Genomic DNA, 21962 nt, shown 5'->3' with positions numbered 1-21962 from the left:
GCAGCTCTTTTTGAAGAAGATGGGAAGAGGAATAAGGTAGGAGATGGATTTCATGTGGCAACGACAGCATCATCCCTTCAAGAACTATGAACTGGCACTCAGAAACATCTCACCCCAATTACGGTCACGGTAGAGTCCAAGGGACTTAGCTCCAATCTATGTGTTTCCCTTTCAAAGTCACAGACATTAAAAAAATAAATAAATCCAAGACTAAGAACCCATCATTCATAAGAGAAAGCTGGTGAAGTAATTTATTCTACAATCAGAAACCACCTGCCCACCAACCTATTTTCCGTTCACTTCCCAACCAGGATTTCAGTGCACCGGCTCCCTGAGCAAAAGCAATGAGTCACCAATGAGAGAGTGACAGCATCTCATCAACTCACAGCGGAACTCTGAGGGACTGGCCTGCAGGCTTCCGAGCCCGGGGACCTGTGTGCGCTTCCTCTGCCCCACCAGCTGGAGCGCTTCCACTCTTTGCATAACTGGGCCCCTTAAAATCAATGGTCATCTAGGCAACTGTTGCTTTAATTCCACTTGCCACAGAGGAGATACAGAGAGCCAGCGCTCGATCAGCATGATGCTACTATAATCACCCTTTCCAAAGGGACTGGCAGATAAAATGCCCACATCAGGCAAGGGCTTACTTCAGGTCCTGGAGGCATCTGCTAACACTAACTGGCAGCCCAGTCAGCAAACACAGAGCTGAAAGATGTAATAATAATGTCTACCTTTTCCTTTTGCATAAATCTCACCTAATCCTCAGGTACATATTGTGCTTCCCAACAAACAGATGGGGAAACTGAGGTGTGTCGGTTAAGCAAATTGCCTGAGCTTGCATGAGGGCTGATATTTGAGTCCGGGGGTAATCTAGCTCTAAAACCCAGTCTTCCTGTTACACAAAGCTCCCCTCTCTTAATCATCCACAGGCTCCTCAAGGATAGAGAAGGGAAGATACTAGTGGAAAAACGTTATATTTTTTTGAGGCGAGAAAAATCAACTATATGGTAATTAATCCAATTCTGCTCGCTTTACAGGATTATGGAGAAAGTAACTGCCTTCTCAGCACAAACAGTTCTATTCTGTCCCAACGCTCCCACACTGCCCTGCAGATACAGCCCTGCGGAGAGCCACGCTGTGTGTTTAAAGGCAGGAAAACCAGAAGGCTCTCAGTGAGAGAGGTCATGAAGCAAGAACTCCAGAAATGCTCATTAACCGTTTGAGATCTGTATTACATGTCTTTTCCTTGCCCTGCAAAGTCTGACTTATGCGTTGATCCGAACACTTGTAACTTCCTATCACTTATACACAAGGAGATGGATATAGAGAGAAACACATGATAAGAGAGGGATCAGCAGGACTACTAGACCAAAATCCCACAACTTCAAACTATGGGAAGGAAATGTGCTGTCACGGGGCAGACGTACTGCATTGGAATCTCTAGAAATGGAGGCTGGGATGTTAATTTCCCCCAAATTCCCAGTTGACTATAATGCACCATATTGAATAACAATCACAGCTCCAGAGAGATATTCAAAGAATCATTCAATCAAAAATTCACCTCTGGAGATCCTGTAGAATTAGGGAAATGTACGACCCAGCTGTCTCTTAAAAGTTCATAACCCTCAGCTGAAAATGGTATTTAAGGTGAGGGTTTCAGCCATTTTGGCGAGTTACTCAGTTTTTCTGGGTCTTTCCCATGTATACATGTTATTAAACTTTTGTTTGATTTTATCCCGTTTGAAAAAAGAAGGTTCATGAATCTCAGTGAACTGACGCTTTCCAGTCTCATCATTTAAAAAATCTGGATTTAGAAAGTGATATTTCACACTTTATTATATTAGGATGAGTGGTCACCAATGCTTGCTAGCAATTAAGGGTCTTTAGGTCTTCTCTCTGAATGAATAAAATGGGAATTAAAGGTTTACAGCCCAAATGCCATAGTTAGTCAAACCAAATCACTATGCAGGAATTTACATGGCTGAGAAAACTAAGTTTGATGGAAAAGAAATAACATATTTCCACACTAGGGATTTATGCACGAGTACAGTTCTTACACCTCTGAAGAGTTCATCTTTCCAACAAGGTTATTTGTTACTCTTCACATTCTGAATCCTCCAGATTGCGTCTGAGCTTTGGGCAAACTTTTGTTGTATTTGCTGATCTCACTATGCTTCTGGTAAAGCTAAAAGAAGAAAAGAAACTGCTTTAAGGAAGGATAGTCTGTGGCCCCTCTTGCTGTCACTAAAGGTAAAGCACTGATTTAATTAAAACAAACATGAAGGAGTAGGAAAGTAATAAAGTGGGTTTGTTTGTTCTTTTTGTTTTGCAAGCTTGAGAGGAAAACCACCTCCAAGATTATGTGAACCAGCGTGTGATCTGGGCTTGCTATAACGTCAGCTGTTAAAGGGGCAATAACCCTATCTCTTCCCTATTTAGATGCTGAATTTTTTAAATGGTTTCCATGAAAACTAAGTGGGTTTTTTAGAAGCAGGTAGCTTAATCTCTCAAAACAAAAACAAACAAAAAAAGAAAGCTAAGTTGAAAACATCAAGAAAGAAAAGTGAAAACAAGCAAACATGTTGAGCTCAAAATAAACATTTTCTTTTTAACTGCTTAACTTTTATGAAGTATGGAATGAGCTTTTTCTGTTTTTCTAAATAACTTTAGGGAAGGTTGCATTTTAGGTCATATGTCCCAAATAAGAATACACACCCATGGGGCTTCCCTGGTGGCGCAGTGGTTGAGAGTCCGCCTGCCGGTGCAGGGGACGTGGGTTCGTGCCCCAGTGCAGGAAGATCCCACATGCCGCGGAGCGGCTGGGCCCGTGAGCCATGGCCGCTGGGCCTGCGCGTCCGGAGCCTGTGCTCTGCAATGGGGAGAGGCCACAACAGTGAGAGGCCCGCGTACCGCAAAAAAAATAATAATAAAAAAGAATACACACCCATAAGCAGGTCTGATCTAAGGTGACGACTAATCTTTTGCAAAGTAGAAAGAAACATAAATTATCTTCATAAAGCTGATGCTTTTGCATTTATTAAAATTAAATTGCAATCTATCTCCCAACATACAAATTACTGTGACAAGTTAAATGATGTTCCCACACTCCAACCTAATTCCATGCCAGTTGTTTTCATGTAACATAAGTTTGATCATATAAACATTTTGTGAGGCCAAGGTGGTGATAATATACTGTGAATCAAACTGATTTTGAAAAACATGCATGACAGGTTCACATTTCCACATTTACTGAACTTTATTAACACGTATAAAACATGCTTTATATATGGGCAAGGACATTCAATATTAAATGGCACATTGTCATCTAACAGTTGAACTTTATCAAGAATGAGGTTTTAGAACATAATACACTAATTTTCATGACTATTTGAAGAATTAAATAGCAAACAATTAAAATAACAATTAACAGCAGTTTAAACATACAAAAAGCTCAGTTTACTATTTACCATAAGCGGAATCATTCCAATACAACTTCTGTTTAAAAAAAAAAAAAGAAAAAAAAATAGTACTATGTGTGTTCTACAGGCCAACAAAACGGGTGTCTAGACAGGGCTGATTAGGTGACTAGGTGACTCCTGCCCTAATACTGCAGTTACTTCTCTCAAAGGGCAGTGGGTTTAGGCAGTCACTTCTCAGCACAGTGTACAGGGTGATCATATAATTTCTCCTCCAAATTAGGACACTTATGAGAGAGGAGGCACTATATAAGGTAAGGAAATAGGAATAACCAGATCTGTTATGAGCAAACTCAGGATATATATGTCACTCTAGTTAAATACAGTATCAGCTGCACTATCATTACCTTTGTGCTTTTGGGGACAGTATAGACCAGTTGAAAAAAATTATATTAAATTAAGAAACCCTGAATTTTTCTCCAACTGGACTTTCTGAACTCCACTTTTCCTGTCATCAGAGGTTTTGCTGGAAATATCAGTGATTATTGTCTTAACAGGTTAAAATTTATGAACTTCAAAGGCATGGGATATAGCTTATAGACTCAATAAAAGGCTAGAGATTAGTATTTTTTTCTATTAAAAAGAGATTTTCATTTTAACCAACTATAGAATTTGTCTTTTAATTTCTAAGATGTATCCTGAACACACCATATAGAAAATGTATTTTTACCTTAAATTCAGTTTATTTCATAAAAACATAAAAATGGATTTTTCTGGCCATAACTAGCTTATTCAAATATAATAGAAATAATGTAATATATTTTTTGTATTAACTTCCGAGCTCCAGTTCACACTCATTCAAAAATTGTTTATAGATACCCTAACAAGGATTTTGATTTTCAATCTTTAAGGCAGAGTGCAAAGGCAACTAAGTATCTCCAAAACACAACAGCAGCTACTCTGTCCAAGCTCATAGGAAATGAAGGGAAGTACGTAGGATCTGATAAATCCAGAAGAGAATGTTGTTTTTTAAAATAATATTCTGATTCTCCTGATTGGATGATGAGATTTAAGACTACCAATGAATTGTACCAATTAAAGAGGATCAGGTAACATCACACTTGAATCTTACAGATTTGGGGGGAAAAAAATCAAAACAAAAAGGGAAGTTTTGACATTGGGTCAACATCCACATGCAGAAACTAAGTATTAACACCACAGAAACAAAAATAAAATTTTAATAAATTGATGTATGATAGATGATCTAGATATTTTAACTTACTATGTATCATAGCTTAATTTCATTAAAAACTATTACAAAGAACAAAGTACAGGTCTACAGGACAATTAATGTGCAATAAAGAGATCTAGCACGAGTTCACATTTCTTCTAAGTAAATTTTAACTTTAATTAATTTCCAAATCAGGCAACTAAATCAAATATTTTGTTTCTTTACCCCAGGCTATTGTTTTACTTCAATGGGTGTAACAAAGGTACTTTAACCAACAATAAAAATTCTAGCAGGGGAGGAGAATAAATGAGGGAAAACAAGAAAATAGGAGTCTCAATTAGCAAAACAAAACATGTTTTATTTATCAAAGACAATGAAATAAATCAGAAAATACAGAGAAATACAAAAAAAGTTATAAAGCATAATAAATTTTATTTTTTCAGAAATGGAAAAATGACCCTGAATAGTTTTAGATGTATCTTTTAGTAGTCAGTCAGTGTCTAATAATAAACAAGCAATCAATTTTATATGTTCTATATAGCTGTATCAACTGATTTTTAAGTTTAAAAGATAATTCCCATCATTTTTAATGTTGCATTTCAAAAGCAAAGATATAACTGAAGAGAAAACAGATGAGACATAAAATGATTTGTAAAATGTAGTAGCTTACAAATGTAAAATAGATTCCAGTTGTAATAATATTCACACACACTCTCGCAACACACTCACACCCCTATATTCCACAGATACATTTCCATAACTTGAAAACAGATATTTCACATATCTCAATTCAGGAAATGATTTTTACAAGTTAATCCTACAATCAGAAAGCAAGAAGCTATTAAAAGCACAAGTTTTTATTTGCTAAATTAAACTAAACATCTAAAGGAAAAAATATTACAATGATATTTAAAGATACTTTTTATTGGCTTTTTAAAAGACAAAATGCAAATGAGAGTATCTTATTCAGAAAATTAATTTTCAAAAATGTCTTAAATGAAATAAATATAATATCGAATACAATCTCTTCCTGCAAGAATCTCTAAGATGGACAATGCTAAAAACCAAACTTCTCATTTGAAAAACCCTAAAACTGTCATGTCCCTATAAAAAAAAAAAAAAGATTTTCTTATAAAGGACATGTGGCATACCCACATTTTCTTAAAATTTGTCCTAGAACTATCTTTAACACCCAAATTTTCTATATATATTAAGTTCACTTAATTTAAAGTTAATGAAGAGATATCTAGACACAATTTCTAAGAAAAAATGAAGAAAGTAATTTATGCATGGTTATTTACAGAAAGTTTTGCTAAATAATGATGTAAATATTGGCTCAACAATCTGACAAAGCCTAATAATCAGCACTGCAGGTTTCAAAAAACTCTATATATAACAAAGGATGTTTCATGTGTAGAGTTACTAGATAAATCTAAGAGCCAGAAACTAAAGTATTTGACATGGTTAATAGTTTCATTTTTATTATATTAAATGTCAGGTCAGAAGTCAATGGCATTTACATGCTGGAAGACTGTTTATCACTCAACTCTTTCAATTATATCAAACACTGATTAATCAAATGTGACTCCACTTTACTGCTACAACTTTATGGTTTCTTTCAAGTATACCCAAATCTTTTAAATGGGCACATATGCAACTGTGCAAAACAAATGAAATATAAATATTTAAGAGAATGAACAGAAATGGCTTTTAAGCATAAACCACTCTGCCATTCAGTTATGAAGCTCTATCTTTTCTTCACTAATTTGTCTTCTGCTTTTAGTAGTCTTCTATCTTATTAAAGTTGCAGGTTTACAGACGATCTGGAAATTTCACATTGATATAAGAAAGGAATGTCTGGCCGATGCAGTCTAGGGACAAAAAGAATTAGCCTTAAAATGTATTAAGTTGCAAACGACAGCATAATGAAAACCGATCTTATAAGCAGTATTACATCAAGTATATAATATCCTTTTGGTAAGAATGACATAAGGTAGCATATATCAAAATATATTCTAAAGTTTAGGTTTCTAACCATCTAGAAAATATTTACATTATAGTTTACTCTTGAAAATGCAAACAAGGTAATCACACTGAATATTCACAGAATATCATTTAAATTAGTAAAATTACTTTGCCTTTTATCTTACAGGTAATACCGACAAACTCTTAAGGTCACTGCTTATAAAGACATTTTACCAGTTAAAGAGAAAATGTGACATCTTCTAGGGGGAGGAAGAAACCTTAGTGGAACATTTAAAGTGATATTTAAATATAATCCATGCAATTGTAATCATTGTTCTCTTTAGCAGAAATAAGTAAATCATGTCAGCTTATGTAAAACTCATATAAGCATAAAATTTAAGCAACCAAATCACAAACCATACAATTTATTTATACTTAAGTCATAGCAACTTGAAACATTTTGTACTTAAAGATACATCCAGAAGTTAAGTGCTTTAGTGGACATTTTGCTTATGCAGTTCAACTACTTTAAAAGTTCAAATCAATGAAGTGTATGGTACTTGCTTTAAAAGTATGAATAGTATAGCGAGTAGAGATATGAGGTCTCTTCATGTGAAGATCTACTAGCTGCACAATAAATAAATGCCTTTACTATAGACACAGCCTCCAGAAAATCACTGGATAACCAGTAAGACAACCTCTGCTCATTTCTTTATACTCCCATTTATTCAAGTTGCAGCCTTCGTTGTTGATACAAACTGGCACACATTAAGAAAATAGTAACAAAGCTCCTATTTTCTTCACACAACTTTTATTCATTGATCCAGTTTGTTAAGAACAGTGCATGGCAAGTTGCTTTTCAATCACAGATTTGTTTTTTTGTTTGTTTGTTTTATCCACCAGATATCTATGTGAATTTCACACTGTTTTATGCAAAATGCCCATTCTCTCTGTGTAAGTGCTTTGTTATATTTTGTTTTTCAAGCTTTCAAATGCTGTGCTGGTGGTTACTTCGTATACATCCTGTGGTCAAGCTTTAAAAAGAAATTTAAAAGTCTGATTTAAAGTTTCAGTTTACTCATAATACATTTTTAAAAATTAAAATGTATGAAATTCAATTTTAAAAATGGAAGTTATCTTAAAAGTCCACAACCTCTTAAATTTCGGTAAGTGACTGTTAACAGCATAAAAATCTATTAAATATGCTGAATTTGAGTAAACAACATGAGTACACATTAAGCATTTAATATGCATCTGGTGAATTTGAATACAAAAGGAATAAACAATTAATATACTAATATTTCTTACCTCTATAATAAGAAGAAATATCTTGTTCTATGAGCAGCTGCCATGCTTTCAGACATGTTTCTGACTTTTAGATAATTAACAAATCCTCTGAAGAAAAGAAGCAGGCCTGAGAAGGTTGAAATAATACAGATATGTTATGTTCTTACACAGAAAGGGGACACAATAAATTTTAGATAGACAATTATAAACAAGATCCTCTTCGTCTAAAGAATTTAACATGTAGGATTACAGTCATTCCATAATATATTTTACATTATAATGACAACTCTATTGTAAGGAAATATAATAAAATTTTACTGCCACCCCCAAATTCTTTCAATTTGTTACACCTAGATGTATCTAAAATAAAGCAATAAATCTAGCCATGAAAATCCAAAATTACACAAAGATACACACTTACTAAATTATTTCTTAAAAGCAAAGCTACCTAATGCATTTAACTCATAGAAATCCCATTTTATACCAAACTTTTTAATTACTATAACTACTAAGCAAACTAAGACATATTTACTGATATAAAGTATTCAAGAGAGAACATATGCATGTAATTGCTAACAATTGTGGGATAAAACCAATAATAAGCCTGTCTAGCAAGATCAGGTGCCTGTCATCTGCAAGATCTGCATTTAGAGATATGTGCATTATGTAAATAATTTACTTATTAGTTATTATTTTCAAGTAATAAAAGATTAATTTATAATAAAAATTAAGTTGAGAAAAATCAAGAAGACTTTGGAAGCAGCCACTCTAGTGATTTCTTAAATGATTTGAGATGCATCTTCTATCTACCTCAGTGTTCTCCTCTGTAAAATAGCATTTTTAAATAATAATCATTTACATTAATAATCATTTATAATAATCACAGGTATCTTTAGTAATCAATAAAACAAAGCCTGTGAAATGCTTTAAAGTTTCAGGTGAAAAATATGAGCTAAGTATAAAAAGCATTACCATTATTAGTAGAGCTAAGTCTTTGATATACTTAAGCATACAATTCTAAGGGCAACATTTATTGACTCCAGTAAATTTTTAACTAGGTAATGGTGGGCAGGAGGGCAGGGACCAAAATATATGTACACATGCAACTTTCCTCACCAGGAGGAAGAGTCTGTCAATTTAAAATGTAAAGTCTCAACTGAAATTTGTAACCCAATTCTAAGACAATAATCGAAGCACTAAAATAAGAAGCATGGTTATAATAAATTAGAGAGGAAAGATAGAAGAGATATACAAATAATGACTTAAACAAGTGGTATAAGTTTCACCTAAATCTGATCCCATCTGCTCCCATATCCTCTTTCCACTTGTGACTCCCGCTCTGAATTCTACCCTCATGCCCTTCCAGATGCTGTTCAAAGATAATGATATTGTGATCCAAACGTAAAAGTACTACTGAAACATGTACACCAAAATTACTTGTGAAATCCCTTCTTTTGTCTATGAAGCTGCTGATTCTAAGACACATTTTGTTCTGCTCAGGCATTTTCCAAAATAAGCCAATTCGCATCTAGAAACCGATCACTCAGCAGCTATTGTTTCTCAGCGTTCTATGATGTGCTCAGCACTCTTCTGAGTATTATGTGAGAGGAACATTTTGATCATGAATTAAGTCTTCACATTCCCCTAAATGCTAGATTATGGCTCTGATATGGAGCTGGGGCTGTCCTCTGCATTCTACTCTGTCTCACAGTTGCCTTCCGAAGGCTCCTCAATCCGCTAATAATATTTGTAAGCAAGTATCTCATTCAATATGCTTAAATACCTAACAGACTTCATCAATTTTTTCACTTTTAAGGAAGAAACTCAATAATGAGCACAGAATCAGTCAGAAAACAATTAACAATACAAAAAACTAGCTAAACTTTTGTACAAGTCTGACTCCCCAACAAAACCACAACATTAGAATAATTTCATTATAAATATTAGAGAAACAATCTAGGATTTTTAGTGACCTTAACCGACCACTAAGATTTTGTTTCCCCAAAGATCCAAAAGATGCAACAGCAGGACTAAATAAAAACTCAAGGAGAACACTGCCACCTACTGAAATGCTATTTTCTGTATAATTATGTTACTAGAGAAATGTGGGCTCTTAAACCTAAATAGAAACAAAATGTATTCGTCATGTCAGTAAATAAATTTGAAATGTGGATTAAAGGTATCATGTGATTTTAAGACTAACTTAATTATCATATATCTAAAGAGGAAAACACAAGGGATCAAAAATCGGAAATCCATAAAATTCATCAATATTAATAAAAGACATGCCTTGTAAGAAGAAAACTCAACAGAAGTACTGTGATCATTAGGCATGAAGCCTTTCCTTATGCCTGACTGATTACTGATTAATGCAGGGTACACTTCCAAAGTGTAAAGAATGTTTCAATGATCCAAAAATAAAAGAATGGACAGAATATCCAACTATCCTCCTCTCAACACTTCCTACGATCATTAAAAGAAAATTATGCATGTATATTTTCCAAAATAAATGCTGAAGGCAACTATTTTTTAATCATTTTAGGATTTTCAAGTTTTGTAGGATTGACTTATCATTCAACCACTGATTCTTTAAATTGACAGGCTCTGAATTTTAACTCAGAAATCCAGAATGCTACATAGAATTATCTAAATAGCCAAGATGATATAAGTGTTTGGATATGAGGATATTACAACAGGAAAAATTTTTTCCACATAAATTATAAAACAGTATATTTACATCTCACATTTTTAGGAAACATCAAAGTTAAACTAAATGCAAATTAGTTATACTGAAATGCATTAACAATAAACTTACCAAGTACAAGAAATATCCACCAAAGCCAATACTGTCCATTGAAATATCCAGTAAAATAATCAGAAAACTGTGGAGTAAACATAAATATATTAACCGTATTTGTGTACCTAAATTTGAAAATCATAAGTCTTAGTTTCAGAATGATTTACCTCAAATAATCTTTAGCACTTAAAACAGCACGAAAAGAAAAACAGAAGAGAAAAAAAATACTTAATGACATACACATATAATTATTTGAGAAAAAATAACAGCAAACACACTTATGCAAAATATTTTAGAAACAAAAAATAGTTTCAAACTGCTTGTAAAGAAGAAAGATAAGTGCTATATATCTGAATCCAACATTTTCTCATTAAGGAGTTCACATGTCAGTTCTTTTTTCATAATCTCTCAAAGCCACAACTACCATCCCAAACACACTACAGCAACCTGCTGCTTTAGATATTAACACCAAAAGCCACATTAGTTTAATCTTATCAGATGGGGATGTTCTGCTGACCTCTAAAAGGAAGAGCTTTTGACCTTCTATACACCCCCTACTGTTAATCACTGCCAAGAATACTAGGCACATAAAGACCCCCAACTCATTAGAGTCTTTTTATTTTCAAACTAGATGCTCCAGCATTCATTTCCCAACAGTGAGCTGAGAACAGCTAAATGAACCTTGAAGCGGCATTTCAACAGTTCCTATTAGTGGCCGTGGTAGACAGTTTATATCCTCTGTGAAGTGAGGATATGAACAGGCAGATGGAAGGCAGGGTTTGATGATACTGGACACAGGTATCTTCTCCTTGATTAGACTAGGGACATGATGATTTATTATCTTCGAAAAGTTTTCTTTTTAAGTCAGTCTAATCTTCCTGCTTATTTAATCTACTCTGTTTCCATTGGTCTCTAAACCGAATCTGATTTAACTAAAAATGAGTTTGTTAAATGCAGATTTGTCCTCAGATGTATCTATCTCCAACTTTATAGGTAATTATTTCCAACTATTCATTGGTAATTTCCATAAAAGCTTAAAAATCTTATAGGTGTGTTTATAACAAAAATGCCTACAAATTGTAGTGTTACTAGTGAGGAAGCATATCCACTAAAGGTTATCTAAATCTGTTTTTAAAAGCTTTTAAGTTATTCTCACAGGAAGTATTTACAATATATGAACCATGGTCTAAGTTCTCAGCTTAGAGTTTTAGAAATTACAAAGATTAGAGATTTCAAAGTACCATCATAGATGCAAATCCCACATGCTCCTATACCTTTAAAATATGTACAATAAAGGGAGAACTAGAAAATTGTGGAAATATAGCTTGTAAAGTAGGAAAGCACTATACTACTTTTTAATCAAATGATTAATCATTAGAAATAAAAGGTTTTCATACAGGTTTTAGAGATTATAAGAACAAAAGGAATAAAGAACCAAAGCAATACATTTTTAACTTTCTAATTTTTAAATATATTTAAATATATATATTTCTAATATTTAAAATATATTTAATATATATTACCCGACAAGAGGCAACCAGAAAAGAACAATGTCATTCTTCACCAAAAGTACGAACCTGCAGCTATTCTTTATTTATTCCCAAGTGAAGAATAGAATTACCTTCACTTTGAAGTCAAAGAGAAAAACTCACCATGTAAAAAGGATAAGCTTTTGGGCTCATTACTAAGTTATCAAGTGTTTCAAAATACTAAAAGTCGGGCTTCCCTGGTGGCGCAGTGGTTGAGAGTCCGCCTGCCGATGCAGGGGATACGGGTTCGTGCCCCGGTCCAGGAAGATCCCACATGCCGTAGAGCGGCTGGGCCCGTGAGCCATGGCTGCTGAGCCTGCGCGTCCAGAGCCTGTGCTCTGCAACGGGAGAGGCCACAACAGTGAGAGGCCCGCGTACCACAAAAAAAAAAAAAAAAAAAAAAAAAAAAAAAACTAAAAGTCATAGGGCTGAGCCAAGCTGTGTTTTTGGGTTTTTTTAAATAAGTAAATAACTCATGTTGACTGGTCAACCGCAGGCTGCAGAAATCAAGTTTTGGAAAATAAATTAACCAACAATAAGAATTTATCTGATTTAAATTTGAAAAAAAAGAATTCATCTGATTTCATTTTATTATATAAAAGTATATATTTTATTAGTTGTAAATAGCATTTAAATGTGTGGGTAACTTTTAAGAAGAGTTATTAATTAACAAAGCCACTTTCCTAGCCTTACCTAAAGAAATCAGGAGAAAAGCTTTGTAAAAAGGAGCCAAAAGGGGCCTTCAAGGGGCAAAGGAAAAGAGCTGGGGGAAGATTATGTTAACAATACTACTGCCTGTAAAATGGGTACAAAAAATTATTCAGGGGCTAGAAAAGCTGTTGAGATAGGAGAAAGAAAAGGACTTCTTGTTATCCCCCTATACACTACCTTGTAAATGATACGAGACAGACAGAGGGTGATTTCCAGGGCCAACAGGAAAATAAGAAGAAAGGCTTAGAAGGAATGTAAAAGAAAAAAAGATGAGTTCTCATAACTACCTCAAAGGCCTGTACTGTACTTTTTTAGCTCTTAATGTTACCAAAAAAGAAAAAAAAGAAGAAAAATAAAAAAGAAACAGTGAGAAGATATTGAAGTCCATGATAATTTCACTAACCAATGGAAATTTTTATGTTTTAAAACTGATTTTAGGCAGACCTACACTATATCACAATAGTGGCAGCCATGATTTACTGAGCACATATACTTGTGCAGCAACTGAGCAAGGTACTCTCAATATGTCATGTTCATGCCTCACATAAATACTGAATGGCAGCTATCATCAGCTTACCATGAAGAAACTAATGCTCAGAACAATTTAAAAACTTAAAGTTAGAACACTGATATACAAAAAGATGAGATTCAAACTCAGATTTATCTGATTTCAAAGTTCTTTCCACTTACTGAGACTTCCCTGGTGGCGCAGTGGTTAAGAATCCGCCTGCCAATGCAGGGGACACTGGTTCAAGCCCTGGTCCGGGAAGATCCCACATGCTGCGGAGCAACTAAGCCCGTGTGCCACAACTACAGAGCCTGCGCTCTAGAGCCAGCGAGCCACAACTACTGAGCCCGCGCGCCTAAAGCCCATGCTCCGCAACAAGAGAAGCCACCGCAAGGAGAAGCCCATGCACCGCAACGAAGAGTAGCCCCCGTTCACTGCAACTAGAGAAAGCCCTCAGGCAGCAACGAAGACCCAATGCAGCCAAAAATAAATAAATAAATTAATTAAAAACAAACAAACAAAAAGTTCTTTCCACATACTAACAAGCTCTCATATAATACAGTCATAAAATGTCCACACCACAGAGATCACTATGATAGTTAAGGATAGAAGTTAAGAATGTCTCAAAATAATTGAGCTCATATACACAAAATGAACATCTGTGAACCACGTAGGAAATTTTATGTATTTTAATTTTAGAGACAAAAGTGATAGAGGCTATCAAGACACTCACCCTGACAATAAGGATCCATTTGATCAATGAAAGGCCAAATCCACAGATGGCACCATATCTTCCAGCTATGGTATTGGTGATACAGAAGGATAAACAAAATCCAAGCCAGTTGAAAATAAATGCCACTGAAAGCAAGAGAAATAATTAATTCTTTTAAAGACCCCACTTTGGAAGCAAATTAACAGAGACATAATATAAACATCAATAATACTTCATGACTCAATGGAAATAGCAGTTCTTTCTCTTAATTCTGTACTAATTAAGTCTTGTTTATAGACTATAGTTTACCTTTTGCAAATGTATTAGTTATTTACTATACATTAACAAGTGGGTAAGCTTGGTTTCTTGTCAGTTTGGTCAACAAGGATCAACACCTTACAGCTTATCACCAAAAGGTGAAACTGCATTTTTTTTTCTTTTATACACACATTTGTTATTGAAGCTGCATTTTTAAACCAGTTAAAAATTAGGTCACAATGTAGCTCCCATGTGATCCTACCCAAAAAGTCTAGTCTAAGCCATCATCAGCCAGCCAAATTAAAAAGCAATATTAAAGATGAGCCGAATAAATTATAAACTATTGTTCCCAGAGCAGATACTGTTCATTGCCTTCTCTTCTTACCTAACAAAACCTGTTGTTCCCCTTCCCAGGAACCCACCAACCTTTAGAGCCTGTATTTTTAGGAAAGGCTGGACCCCATACTTAGCCCCCAAAGGTGAGTCCTCTCTGGGACAACCACAGAAGGCCCAAATTCCTTGCCAGTGAATTTTTTTTTAATAGGACCTCTGAAAAAATTCTTAAAAACACAGCAAGGAGAGGGAAGATGGAATATAGGTAAAACAACAGTGGTTTTAAACTGATCATTGTTGAAGCTGGGAGATGGATACACAGATGTTTATTATTTATTACACTCTTGTCTAGTTTGAGAATTTCTACAATGAAAGTTTTTTAAAAAGAAAAGAAGAAAAGGCCCTTCTTCCACTGGGTATCACGTTTAACTGTAATGCCTGGAACTGCTGCAGGGAGCTTGCTATCAGCCTGAGGATTAAACCATCCCTCCAAATAGTGGGGGAGTGAAGAAAACCAAAGCAAAGCAAAGTAGAGCCACAGCACTGATGTGGTCTGTGCCTGAGGTCTGCTCATCCAGGGACTTCTTGTTTTGTGAGATAATCTCCTAACTATTTAAAACAGTTGAGTAAGGGTTTTCTATTTCTCATAGCAGAAACCATTATGACATAGGTCCTTGAGATATAATCAGAGTACCTTATTTACATCCAAGATAGCAACATCATCAAAATAATAATAGTAATAATAATAAAACTAAAGATCAATTTGAACCTAAATCTTGTTCAGTGCCCAGCCTCTTACCCTAAATATCTCCAACCAAGCCTCAGGGAGAATAAAGTAGATTACCTAGAGAAATTCTAGTTTTTCAGAATTCTAAAGACAAAGAGGAAACATTTTAGGATAAGTTTAAATGAAATGGCTATTTCTTCGAAGTAATGCCCCTACTCCTGTTAATTTCTTCCTTCCTAATACTTTCTAGTCGCAGCTTTTTTGATCATTTATGGGAAACTGTACTATATGGTGTGATAGTCAGAAAAATCAATTTTGAAATAAGAGACTCGTGTTTGAGTCACATCGTACTCACTCACTAGATATATGACCTTGGACTCACTGCTGACTTCTGTTGAGCCACAGTCCTCTGATCTTTAAGTACCTACTTCACAAGATTGATAAGAGGATTAAGTGAGAATGTGAAGAGCTTAAGCATAGTACAGAACCTGGCACATGGTGACTGCTAAAAAAATGCTAGCCATCATCACTACCCATACAAAATGATCTCTTCACATTACAGACTAGGTCCCATCTTTCCTGCAAAACAATTTCAAGAGACACTACTATAAATAAAGCTTGCTTACGCTCTACCGTACTGTACGACAGAGATAGGATATTTCCATCATTGTAGAATAATCTATTGCACATAGCCACTCTGTATCAAACTGGCTAATATTTGTGTTAGCTGTAGGGAAAGCACATAACAAAAAATAATTTTATATCTATTTAAACTAAAGAATTTATATTACCAAACAGCAGTAGAGATTCCCAACTGGTTGCTACCTATGTGTTAATGACAGGCTGAGATATTTCTCTCCTCAGCCCTTAGGGCAGGCAGGTGAGGTCTGGGGCAGAGGACAGACTGCCACCAGTCCTGAGCACCTTACTCTTTCATCTCAGTGTGCTATAAACATTCTATCATTTTGCAAGCATGTCATGTTGTTGAAACCTAGGAGGCACTGATGGAGAAAATCCAAAACAGCAAAACATTCCAAAAGTGTATTTTCACCTTTTCACTTGAGTATGTGTATGTTTAGCTTTGGGGAAAAAATAACTTAAACACTGTCCAATTTCTTCAAAATCAGATTTACCGATATCTATTATATGTATCATTGTACCCAAAAGAGAAATAAGGTTCAAAAGAACGTGAGCCACCATGTTTTCTTTATGCTCTCCGCCAGCAGTATGAATTCCTGTAAATTGTGCTCACGTGATATAATTTGTCATAGACTGAACTCTGTCCCCTCAAAATTCATAGATTAAAGCCCTGACCTCCAGTGTGACTGTATTTAGAGACAGTGCCTTTAGGGAGGTGGCTAAAATTAAATAAGGTTATAAGGGTGAAGCCCTAATACACTAGGATTGGTGTCCTTATAGGAAGAGGAATAGACACAAGAAAGCTCTCTCTCTGCACACATGTAGAGAAGAGGTCATGTGAGGACACCACAAGAAGACAGCCAACTGCAGGCCCTAAGAGAACCCTCACCAGAAACCAAATTTTCTGGCACCTTAATCTTGGACTTCTACCCTCCAGAACTGTGAGAAAATAAATTTTCATTGTTTAAGCCACCCAGACCGTGGTTTTTCATTATGGCAGCCTGAATAGACAAATACATAACTTAATCATCTTTAATTGGTTTAAGCACTAGGAAAACAGAGAAGTTATGACTACTGAAGCATAAATAGGTTCACTTTTTATGCCCCTTGGCCTATAAAATAGCAGTAAAGCTGAATAGGTCTTTACAGTACAGAAAGAGCAAAGCATTCAATTCTGGATCCTCTATGACATGTCTGTCTCAGTTGTCAAAAAAGAGAATTTAATAAATTGTGCACTAAACCTTAAGTATGTAAAATCCGTAAAAGAAATAATGTGTAGTAGAGGCAGGTGAACATATACATGCCTAAGAAAGAAGACAAGAACAGAAGGACAAGTTAAAACTAAGAACAGTTAGGCTCCACACAAAGTCACAAGGCAAGTAAGAAGCATAGCTGGGACTGGAGCATCCAAGTCTTTCATGCCTATATCCAGTGATCTTTTTATTATATATACCTCCCACTTACCCAAAGAGGTTAGCAGAATAATCTAGAAAGCAATATTGTACACTGTAGTTTATCCATTAACTAGTAAGGCTACACTTTAAAATTTTCAATAGCCACAAGATACTTATTAATAATAAAGGGGAAAAGAGTAACTTCATAGTGAAGAAAGCTGGCGGACACTATCTTAACCTGATGCAAGTTAGCATCGCTAGTAATAAGACATATCTAGAGGATTAAGTGAGAATGTAAAGAGCTTAAGCATAGTACAGAACCTGACTGCTAAAAAATATATAATTTGTTGCTTCTGATTTGATGTACTGAAAAGAACACATCATTTCTGTGGTATTCTTGAGGGGGAAAAAGAAAAAAAAGGAAAGAAATGCAAAACCTGAATCTAATCATGAGGAAACATGAGCTAAATCCAAACTGAAAAACATTCTACAAAATAACTGACCAGTATTCTTCAGAAGAATCAAAGTTGTTATGAAACAAAGAAAGACTAAGAAACTGTTCCAGGTTGAGGCAGACTAAGGAAACACAGAAACTAATATAATATAATCCTGAAATAGATCCTAGATCAAGAAAAGGACATCAGTGGGACAACTGGCAAAATCTGAATAAGGTCTACAAACTAGTTAGTAGTATTTCGTAATGTTAATTTCCTAATGTTGATCATTGGACTGAAGTTACATATGTTAACACTTGGGAAAGCTGGATGAAAGTTATATGGCAATTGTACCATTTTTGCAATTTTTTCCTAAATTTAAAATTATTTCAAAATGAAAAGTTTAAAAAGTTTTAAGTTAAAAAAATTTTTGATACTTGCTTTGAAAATAAACAAATAAATATCATAAATGAATGAATACCAATATACTAACATTAAGCACTTATTAATTTTTTTATCACAGAAAAATCCTCATTATATATAAATGCACCAGGTTTCAAACACAGTAAGTTCCCAGACAAAGAACAATCAGTTTCACTATACTTGATTCTGAACTGCATAAAGGCAAATTCCTGTCTTATCCTCATGCAATTCTCTTTGTTTAAACTATCAGCCATTGAGAAAAACATGAAGCTAACAATTTATTAATTTTAAGACATTTCTACTAAATTATAAGCAATGAAATGACAAAATTATTTTTCTTATAAACAGAACAAATTCAATAAAATGTTCACAAATGTTATGAGTTTCTTAAGGTGTAGTTATTTCTTAGATGTCCCCCCTTTCTGGATTCACTTACAGTATGCAACCTCATCTAAAAGCTATATAAAAACATAGCTTTACATGAACAGAATAAGTCATCAATGCATTGTTTTTCAATGTGTAGTGCCCAGATAACCCCTTTAAGAACTGTCACTTTTATGACTCATCCATGGTAGGTACTTGAAAGAATTTACTGAATAAAGATGCTCAATATCACTAATCATTGGGGAAATGCAAATTAAATCACAAAGAGATACTACCACACAACTATTAGATTTCTAAAATTTTTTAAACTGTTAATACTAAATGCTGATGAGGATCAGAGCAATAGCAACTTTCATTCACTGCTGGTAGGAATTCAGAACAGAACTGAAAGACAGTTTGGCAATTTCTTACAAATCAGAATTCACATTTCAAAGCACCTTTCTAATTCTTTTTAAAGTTATGTATAAGTAACTTAATATCTTTTTAATTATGTTTCCCTAAAGTCTAAAATGGGAATAATGCTGGTGATTAATTATTACTAGAGCATGCTGACGTAAAGATTCACACACAGTACGAAAGGCTAAACCTTAGAAAAGTTTTCTAAACAGAATCCATTACATTTTTAAGCATTAGAGGTCAAGGTCATTTCCACAGAATGTCAATTATCCAACGAACCAAACCTTAATTTCTAGCTTTTAACTAACATATAACTGACTTCTATTCCATTCTTTTAGAGACAAAATCTCTTAAAAGTATGCTCAGATACAAGCACATAAGGCACATATAAGGCATTTTTCAGTAACACTTCAAGGGATTAGGAGAAGCAAGACATTATCAGGGGATACACACATTTCGTTCTTTACATTTTCTGAACATGGACGAGCAATTATCTTACCAAATTTACGCATAAACTTTTTTTAGGGTTACATGTGGTAAGAGACTGAATTGTAGACATTGAAAACAGGGAAAGAATTAAACCAATAAAAGGTTTTAACTGAAATATTCTTATTGATAATCACTGAAGTTTTATTTGCACAACTTGTATAACCTGAAATGCTTAAATTATAAACCACGCTAAAGAAAATCTATTTCCAGACCTTAGAAATAGACAATAGAACAGAACCTAGACAATAGCTACTGAATAGTTTAGAGTTTGGAAAATATAGCAAGTTGCAATTTGTAGAACAGCCACTAGATGGTAGTGACTACAAATAAATCTATGCTCATTAAAGCAAATAAACTGAAGTAATGGCCTACAGCCTACCCAAAGAAATGTATCAGGAAATGAAGGTGAAAAATAATTTATCATCTTACTCTTATAATACTGGTGCAGTATTTGTAGAATAGGAAGCATAAAGATATAAACTGTAGAAACATAATTTAGTAAAAATGTAATAAAAGGCAGGTAATTTACATTAATATATTAAATGTAAATATTTATATTCATATTAATTAATGTACCACCAGTGGCCAAAAATAAGGTCAACCTTATTTTTGTGCCTAGGTTACTGTGCATTTACAACACTGGTGTATCAGTGAAATGCTGTCAGATCTAAAAAAGAAAGATTGATAAGAAGATAGCATGGTTAAGTGAAATATAGAAATGGAGAGATAATAACTAAGCTCTGAGTCAAATAATTAGATGGTGTCAAATAACATGTTTTTATTCCTAAGAAACAGGTATTTATACTAACTACAAATAACTACAATAAATTTCAATTCTTTCTTTTTCTAATGAAGATTTCTTAAAAGACATAACCATGAAAGGAATTAATGTTTACACTACTCTTTTTGTAAAGAAAATATGTGGGAAGCCTGTTATTAATATAAAGGGTTACCAGGTTGAACTTAACCTAAGAAAAAAATTAAAGTTCACTAGACTAACAGTACAAAACAGAGTTATTTGTAGCCAAAGTGTTCATTTCCTTTTCATCATACTTAACATCATATCTAACTACAAATTATAACTAAAACCACAAGACACAAATATTGCATATACATTAGCTGATTGCCAACCTGAATATAATTTAGTAAATCTGAAGAGAAAAAAGTAACTGCCTGCCCATCCACACACACAGTTCTGAGCGGTTCAACTACTTCTATTCTTCAGTAGATGAAATGAAATAAGGAAAGGAAGCAAGAAACCATTTCAAAATGGAGGAAAAGGTAAGGGAATTTTCAGACTCAAAAGTAACTCAACTTAGGAAGTATGTATTTTCTATTTTGTCTATTTTTTTTTGTCTATTATTAAAGTTGAATGTGTACTTTACATAGGTAAAACATTCCTCAGTTCTATCATCAAAATTAACTCTACAGCTGAAATAAATTAAATCAGCATTCTATCAAAGAGGGTATGAAAGCTTGGTCATTTAACCAGGTTGAGGGCAGAAATTAACCCTATCATAATCTAATAAATGTACTTAGTTGAATACTGGGTTTCCAAAAATTATTTTAGCAATTTAAACAGTTTGAGTGTCATAATATTATTTACTGAGTGTACCATGTGCCATTCCTGAGATAGGAACTGAAATAATGAAGACTATAATGAAGTCTTTCCACAAGTAGCTTAAGTCTACTTTATAAAGTCAAATGTTAATTTAAGAATGTTGCAAAACGTTAAAAATTTACGGTTTCTGGTCTTCTAATTACTCGCCATTCCGCACAAATAAGACAAACCTTCATATTCCTGTGTCTCAAATCACATTGTTCCAGTTCCCCAGAATATCTCCTTTTCCAACCCTTCCTCCTGTTTAAAGACACTCAAGTGAAAGTTCTCTGCTCCAAAAGCAGAATTTATCATTTCATTATACATGCTCCTATAGCCCCAGCATTCACATACAAAAACATATTTAGCTTTAAATATGCTTATATATATCGCTATACAGTCAGCATCTAGCATAATAACTGCAATACAAAGTTACCTGATAAGTGTTTAACAAATTCTAGGATTTGTATCATATGATCACAGTTAGTTAAATGTCAGGAGCAATTTACCTTTTAAACAAGGTAAGACACACACTGACAATATCTGCCTTCCCTCACTGTCTATGTTACTTTAAATACATACACAACCAATAAATGCAAAAAAATAGTTTGGAAATAGTTTCAGTTTTCACTTACTGAAAAACGCCAGCATGAAAATCCCATCATTACCCACTCTGAGCTGGTCTGCATCACTGAAGTCATCTCTTGTTGGACACTCTTCCTCCTGAAT

The 21962-nt window shown here is 34.2% G+C and overlaps 1 protein-coding gene across 1 annotated transcript in view; it reads right to left on the bottom strand.

The window, feature by feature from the left end:
- Positions 1–5089: 5089 nt before the first annotated feature.
- NDFIP2 (Nedd4 family interacting protein 2) overlaps positions 5090–21962 on the bottom strand; it is a 62999-nt gene continuing 46126 nt past the window's right edge. The window contains exons 4-8 of the mRNA XM_060079815.1: positions 21869–21962; positions 14178–14302; positions 10715–10781; positions 7921–8026; positions 5090–6518 (exon numbers count right to left, since the gene is read on the bottom strand). Coding sequence (XP_059935798.1) covers positions 7923–8026; positions 10715–10781; positions 14178–14302; positions 21869–21962 — 390 coding nt within the window. The 3' untranslated portion in view covers positions 5090–6518; positions 7921–7922. The remainder of the gene's footprint in view (positions 6519–7920; positions 8027–10714; positions 10782–14177; positions 14303–21868) is intronic.

Source organism: Mesoplodon densirostris, chromosome 17 (assembly GCF_025265405.1).
Source record: "Mesoplodon densirostris isolate mMesDen1 chromosome 17, mMesDen1 primary haplotype, whole genome shotgun sequence".
Classification (NCBI taxonomy): Eukaryota; Metazoa; Chordata; class Mammalia; order Artiodactyla; family Ziphiidae; genus Mesoplodon; species Mesoplodon densirostris.
The sequence above is the reverse complement of the archived record's forward strand: the minus strand, read 5'-3'. Positions and strand labels throughout refer to the sequence as shown.